Here is a 7,706-nt window from a genome sequence, read left to right on the forward strand (position 1 = left end):
CAAAGAATGCTCAAACTACCGCATAATTGCACTCATCTCACACGCTAGTGAAGTAATGCTCAAAATTCTCCAAGCCAGGCTTCAGCAATATGTGAACCGTGAACTTCCAGATGTTCAAGCTGGTTTTAGGAAAGGCAGAGGAACCAGAGATCAAATTGCCAACATCCGCTGGATCATGGAAAAAGCAAGAGAATTCCAGAAAAACATCTATTTCTGCTTTATTGACTATGCCAAAGCCTTTGACTGTATGGATCACAATAAACTGTGGAAAATTCTTAAAGAGATGCGAATACCAGACCACCTTACCCGCCTCTTGAGAAATCTGTATGCAGGTCAGGAAGCAAGAGTTAGTACTGGACATGGAACAACAGACTGATTCCAAACAGGAAAAGGAGTATGTCAAGGCTGTATATTGTCACCCTGCTTATTTAACTTCTATGCAGAGTACATCATGAGAAACGCTGGGCTGGAAGAAGCACAAGCTGGAATCAAGATCGCCAGGAGAAATATCAATAGCCTCAGATATGCAGATGACACCACCCTTATGGCAGAAAGTGAAGAGGAACTAAAAAGCCTCTTGATAAAGGTGAAAGTGGAGAGTGAAAAAGTGGGCTTAAAGCTCAACATTCAGAAAACGAAGATCATGCCATCTGGTCCCATTACTTTATGGCAAATAGATGGGGAAACAGTGAAAACAGTGTCAGACTTTATTTTTTGGGGCTCCAAAATCACTGCAGATGGTGATTGCAGCCATGAAATTAAAGGACGCTTACTCCTTGGAAGGAAAGTTATGACCAACCTAGATAGCATATTCAAAAGCAGAGACATTACTTTGCCAACAAAGGTCTGTCTAGTCAAGGGTATGGTTTTTCCACTGGTCATGTATGGATGTGAGAGTTGGACTATAAAGAAAGCTGAGCGCAGAAGAATTGATGCTTTTGAACTGTGGTGTTGGAGAAGACTCTTGAGAGTCCCTTGGACTGTAGGAGATCCAACCAGTCCATCCGAAAGGAGCTCAGTCCTGGGTGTTCATTGTGAGGACTGATGTTGAAGCTGAAACTCCAATACTTTGGCCACCTGATGCAAAGAGCTGACTCATTGGAAAAGACCCTGATGCGGGAAAGATTGAAGGCAGGAGGAGAAGGGGATGACAGAGGATGAGATGGTTGGATGGCATCACCAACTCAATGGACATGCATTTGGGTAGACTCCAGGAGTTGGTGATGGACAGGGAGGCCTGGTGTGCTGTGGTTCATGGGGTCACAAAGAGTCAGACACAACTGAGCAACTGAACTGAACTGAACTGAGACTCTTTTCAGATATAAGATTTGTGAATATTTTCTCCCACCCTGCTGGTTGTCTTTTTGCATGTCCCGTTTAAGTTGTATTTATTAATAATAGAATGGGTGTCTGTACACCCCACAACTTCAAAAGCTACAACAGTGCTAGTAATTTAAATCTACCTGAATCCCATCCCCCTGCCTCCCAAGATCAAAAGTGACATGAATTTTCTGAATTTTGTGTTTGTTTTCTGTTTATTACAGAAATAATTCTACTAATAGATGTTCACGTCTAAACCATACATCATTTTGTTTGAGTTGTTTCTGAACTTTATAGATCCTGAGTGGTTGCACCAATTTATAACTCCCCATGTGAGGTTATTTAAATTTTTTTTTAATTTAAAAAAAATTAATTAATTTTTATTTTTGGCTGTGCTGGGTCTTTGTTGCTACATGTGGACTTTCTCTAGTTGTATTGAGCAGGGGCTACTCTTTACTGAGGGGCCCAGGCTTCTCATTGCCATGGCTTCTCTTGTTGCAGAGCACAGGCTCTAGGCGCTCCAGCTCAGTAATTGTGGTGCGTGGGCTTAGTTGCCCTGCAGCATATGTGATCTTTCCTGGACCAGGGATCAAACCCATGCCCCTGGCATTGGCAGGAAGATTCTTAACCAGAGAAGGCCCTATATGTGAGGTTATTGATTCCCATCTTCTCCAACACTTGCTTTGGCCAATTTATTTTTGACAACTGAATGGGTCTGAAATTGTATCTCACCGTCTTGCTTTGTGTTTCCTTGATTGATACTGGGATTTGAGTATGTCTTCATACGCTCATTGGCTGTAAGGATCGCAACCCGCTCCAATATTCTTGCCTGGAAAATCCCATGGACAGATGAGCGTCTCGGGCTACAGTCCATGGGGTCGCAAAGAGTTAGGCACGACTTAACAACTAGCAACAGCAACATCTCTTCTGTAAATGCCCATTGTGGTTTTTGCTTCTGTTTTGTTTTTAGGTCAGTTGTCCTTTTCTGACTGAGCTCTAGATGTACTAGGAAAAACTGGATGTATCTTTAGGGATAAAGAGGTAAGGCATTTACCCTTCTGTTCACTGCCAAAACCCCCAGGGGTGTGTGTGTGTGTGTGTGTGTGTGTGTGCTCACACGCCGGGGAGGGGGGTGGGGTGGGGCGTGGTCCGGGTCTATCCTTTTCCCCTGCAAATCTCACCCACAGAGGGTGCTGTCACTCTGTTTTTGCTGGGACAGCAAGGAGAACCGGCATTCATCTTCGGTTTAATTTGCGCTTTACTCAGATCAAGGGCGGAGAAGGCAATGGCAGCCCACTCCAGTACTCTTGCCTGGAAAATCCCATGGGTGGAGGAGCCTGGTGGGCTGCAGTCCATGGGGTCACTAAGAGTTGGGCACGACTGAGCGACTTTCCTTTCACTTTTCACTTTCATGCATTGGAGAAGGAAATGGCAGCCCACTCCAGTACTCTTGCCTGGAGAATCCCAGGGACGGGGGAGCCTGGTGGGCTGCCGTCTCTGGGGTTGCAGAGAGTCAGACAGGACTGAAGCGACTTAGCAGCAGCAGTAGTAGATCAAGGGAGCCTGAACATCTTTTTGTCTGTCACCTCTGTCCTGTGTGGACCACTGCGCACCTTTTCATCCCTCTCTCCCCTCAGGATCTGATTCTTTCTCGTCACATTTCCTATTTCACATTTCTGTGTGACAACTCTTCACAGCTCGTTCTTCTGTTCCTTGCCCCCCGTTTCTCCTCTCCTCTCCTGTTCTTCCCTCTAGGTCACTCCATCTTCAGAGATGGCATCCACCAAGCTCCTAGTCTGCTCTCCCTCTTCTCTCTGTTCTCTCCAACGCCTCCTCTTTTCTGCCTCCCACACCGTCCCTTCTGTTTTCCTGTTTGTTCCTTCCCATGCCATTTCAGCTGTTCTTACTGTTTTCCCTTCTCATCTTTTCAGTCCCTCTTTCTGGCATCTTTAACATCTGCCTCTTTTTAATTTTTTTTTTTACTTTATTGATGTATAATTGATTTACAAAGTTGTGTTAATTTCTGTTGTATAGTAAGGTAATTCAGATATGTATATTTTTTTCCATATTCTTTTCCATCATGGTTTAGCACAGGACATTAAATATAGTTCCCTGTGCTATACAGTAAGACCTTACTGTTGATCCATCCTCTACATACTAGTTTACATCTACCAATCCCAAACTCCCAATGTGTCCCTCCCCTGCCCCCTTGAGTCTATTTGTTTCATAAATATAAGTTCGTGTCATATTTTAGATTTCATATATAAATGACTCAGACAGTAAAGAATCTGCCTGCAATGCAAGAGCCCCAAGCAGATCCCTGGGTCAGGAAGATCCCTAGAGAAAGGAATGGCTACCCACTCCAGTATTCTTGCCTGGAGAATTCCAAGGACAGGGGAGCCTGGTGGGCTATAGTCCATGGGGTTGCAAAGAGTCAGACATGACTGAGTGACCAACACTTTCACTTTTGTACTTTAGGTCTATCTAGATAACCTCTAGGTCTATTCATGTTGCCACAAATGGCATTATCTCATTCTTTTTTATGGGTGATATTCCATTGTGTGTATATGCGTCTTTTCTATCCATTTATCTGTGGAAGGACACTTAGGTTGCTTCCATGTCTTGGCTGTTGTAAACAGTGCTGCTATAAACAGGGGTGCATGGATCTTTTTGAATTAGTTTTGCCTGGATATATGCCCGGGATTGGGGTTGCTGGATCACATGAATCTCTTTTCTCTGCCTTCCTCTCCCTCTGTCCTTGTCTCTCAGTGGACACAGAACAGGAACCTTTCTCCTCTTTGCCATCTCTCCCTACTCCCACCCTCTCCTCTTTGCTGAGAAGCACAGAAGGCAAGATTGGTGTCCATACCCTTTCTCTTCTCCAACCCCGTCTCTGGTGTTTCCAGAAGGCACCCCTTTCCGGTCTTGTGTGGAACCTTGAGGCTGTGGATTCTGGAGCACTGGGGTGGGGGTACCCTTCTGCACAGCTCATAAGGAGATGCTGAATTCTCCCAGGTGGACCCTTGAGAAGGAGCCTGAAGTATGTTCTCCTACCCCCACCACTATTTCACTGTCTTCAGGGGGGTCCTGGGGACCTTGGAGATGGCCTTGAGAGGGAACTGCAGGACAGGCGTGAGTCTCCCCTTTGCCCATCTGCTTGGACCTGTGTGGCCTTGGGCAAAGGACTCCGCCTGTCTGAGCTCAGTACCTGCTCATCTGTACTCAGGGTCTGTGAGTAGCTAATGCAGGGCTGCCCTGCTGTGGGAGGAGATGGCTTGGCTCAGGCGCTGGCTGGGAGATGGGGACTCACTCAAGGGGGTCTCTATGCACTGCCTGCTCTCTGGGTCTCCAAGGGGTGAGCATGTATCTTGGGGTGGCACTGAGGGTCCCGTTGGTGGGGTACCCAAGTCCTGGCTGCCTTGGGGCCTCTGGGGATGGATGAGGAGCTGTAAGGGGGACACAAGCTCTCAGGCAGAGAATCTGGCTCCGGTCAAGGTTTATTGGACCCCTTTCCGCCCGGCGCTCGTCACAGTTGCCAGCTGCAGCCTGCAGGTGGCGCTAGCGGGCTGGCGTGTCGTTGTAGCTGCCCGCCGCCCCTCTTCCCCCAGCTCTGTCGATTGCTCAGAGAAGGTGGGAGGGTGGGTTGAAGGAAGGGGCTGGAGACCGATCATCAGCGCCACCTGGGGCCCTCCCTTGTCTCCACAAAGTCTGCCCGAGATCCCGCAGTCCAGCCGCCCCACATATCAGAGCTGCCCCCGACGCTGGGGCAGCCCCCCTCGCGGCCAGTCCTCTGGCCGGCTACGTGGCTGGTGTATGCCGGTTAACCATGCGACCGGCTGCCCGGCTCCGAGGGCCGTCAGTGGGGGCTGCTCCGGGCCGCTGTGCCGCCCCATTCTTCATCTGAGGACACTCCTCGGCTGCCTCCCCATCGCTGGAGTCTAACTCTTCCACGTCACTGCGAACATCCTTCTCCATCTGGGGAAGAGGAGGAGGCAGGGGACTGGCTTGGCTGGGGCCCCAGAGAGGCATGCCGCTAGCCAACACTACCCCGGCCCTATCTGGTCTTTCTTTCCTTTATAAATTTATTTGTTAATTAATTAACTTTTTTTTTTTTTTTTTGGCCCCGAGCACTGCACAGGGGATCTTGGTTCCCCCGACCAGAGATTGAACCTGCGCCCCCTGCATTGGCAGCATGGAGTCTTAACCACCAGACTCCCTACCTGGCCTTTCTTTATGAAGCTGTAGATCATGCAAAGGATGAGCCAAGACCAGAACACATGCAGCAGCTGTAGAATCACCAGAAGTATGTTCAAGAAGTAGTAGCCGAAGAAGGGGCTGAAGTTGCCAATGGACTCGAAGAAAGTGGTATAGAGGATCCTATGGTGGGTGGGCAGGAGGGAGAGGCAGGGCTTTACTGGCTGCTGTAGCCCCCAGTCCTGGGAATCTCTAACTTGCATGACCTTCCCTGCTCTAGAACCTTCTATGGCTCCCCATTACTCTCCTCCCACCAAAGAGTAATGCCTGTGCTCTTCAGTTGGGCAGTTTAGTAATCCCCTCACCTGATTATATTAAATTCATAGAATGCACAAGCTGGCCAACTGGCAGCCATAACCCTGAACCCCTAGGGGGAGCTTAGTGTCCCAGTAGCTCTCCTGGGTGGTCCTTTCACACCTTCTCAGGTCCCCGTCATTTTCCACCCAGATCAGCTGTAGGGTCATCAGTGACCTGCCTTGATCAGAGAGCAGGCACCTGGCTGGCCCGCCCACCTCCCCTTTCCCCTTGAACCTTCAGGGACCCACACTCCCAGGTCCCCACTTCATGGCTGCTCCCTCTCCATCTCCTCTGCAGGCTCCCCTGACCCACAACCCCAGAATTGGGCCTCTCTGTCAACACCTGGTCTCCGGTGACCCCATCCAGTCTCGTGGATGAAAACACTGAACATTTGCCCCTCTCCCCAGGACCCCAGGCTAGTGTCCACCGCTTCCTCCACTTTTCGGTGGCTGTGGTGGTGACTGGGGGTGTTGCCAGCCCCTTAAACCCAGAACGGTCACAGCGAAGCTCCTGTTCCTCAAGCAGCAACTCTGACCCCATTCCCATCTCATAACCCTTGAGTCATCTCCTTGAGCCCACACACTTCTCTCACCTGCCCTGGTCCTGCCCCATCATTGGCTACCTGGGCCAGTGCTGTCATCTGGGCCCTGGCCCCCAGCTTCAGCCCCAGCCTCCTACCAGCTATCCCCCCAGCAGCCACCAGAGAGAGCCTGTGAGCACCCACATCGGGTCCCTCCAGTCCTCTTCTCAGGGCTCCCAAGTGACTTGGGATAAGGGCCCGCTTCTCCCCAAAGCCCTGCATACTCTGTCCCATCGTTCTCCACTTTCACTTCCTCCCTCTCTCCCTCTGCTTCCCCCACAGGGATCTTCTACTATGTTCTTCCAACATGCTGGACACTATCCTGCCTCTAGAATGCTGTCAGTGAGGCCTTCTCCAACCACCTTAATTCCAACTCTCCACACAGTTCCTGTGCCCTTCCTGACTTTTCTTCTCTTTAGCACAATCACGGCTGCACATATTCTGAAACCCACTTGTTTGCCTATTATACTTCTCATCCACCAGTGTCAGCTCCACAGGACCTTCCCACTGTTCCCTCTGCTGGCGTGAAAGAGGAAGGAGGCGGGAGGCTCAGCAAAGTCCCAAAGACTTGACCAAACGGGGACCCAACCAGGTCTCCCAGTCCGTGTTCCAGGCACCCGGGGCCGATGATGGCTAAGCCCAGTGCTCTGTTTGCCTACCTCTGGGCCTTTGCACAGGCTGTGCCCTGTGTTGGAAACCCCTTTCCCAGCCAACGGCCCCAGTTCCCTGGATTGGGGAACCCAAGAACCGATGGCGAGGCAGACCCGTATCTCAGCCACCTCTCCCCCCGAACCCCCACGCCCCACAGCGGAAGGGCTGACTCACCGGGTGGGGAAGAGCACAAGGCGAGTGTAGAAGAAAACCAGCGAGAAGATGATGAACAGAGTGTCGCACATGCGCCGCCAGTGCATGTAGTTGAACAATTTACTGGCCTGGGGAGGGCAGCAGAGAGAAATAGACGTGGGAGGGGCAGGGCCAAGAAATGGCAGGGCCTCGTTCCAGGGCAAAAGGGCCACGGGGCTGGGCCAGGTGAGTTGGGGCAGGGTCTTATCTCTAGGAACTGCCTAGACAGGTAAAGTGTGATCTGCAGGGGTGACAGGGGTGGGGGCCTCACCTCTCTGAAGACTGACAGGGAGTGGTGCCTCAGCTCCCTGAAGATAGACATAGGGTGGGGCCTCAGCTCCCTGCAGATAGGGGGTGACAGGGGGTGGGGCCTCAACCCCAGGGGCACCAGGGACGGTGGGGCGGGGCGGGG

General features: G+C 50.8%; 1 protein-coding gene across 1 annotated transcript in view; it reads right to left on the minus strand.

The window, feature by feature from the left end:
- Positions 1-4,799: 4,799 nt before the first annotated feature.
- Positions 4,800-7,706, minus strand: part of CERS4 (ceramide synthase 4) — a 35,398-nt gene continuing 32,491 nt past the window's right edge. Inside the window, exons 10-12 of the mRNA XM_010828270.1 lie at positions 7,277-7,462; positions 5,541-5,697; positions 4,800-5,295 (exon numbers count right to left, since the gene is read on the minus strand). Coding sequence (XP_010826572.1) covers positions 5,119-5,295; positions 5,541-5,697; positions 7,277-7,462 — 520 coding nt within the window. The 3' untranslated portion in view covers positions 4,800-5,118. The remainder of the gene's footprint in view (positions 5,296-5,540; positions 5,698-7,276; positions 7,463-7,706) is intronic.

The sequence above is a fragment of the Bison bison genome, unplaced genomic scaffold, assembly GCF_000754665.1.
Source record: "Bison bison bison isolate TAMUID 2011002044 unplaced genomic scaffold, Bison_UMD1.0 scf7180017864492, whole genome shotgun sequence".
NCBI lineage: Eukaryota > Metazoa > Chordata > Mammalia > Artiodactyla > Bovidae > Bison > Bison bison.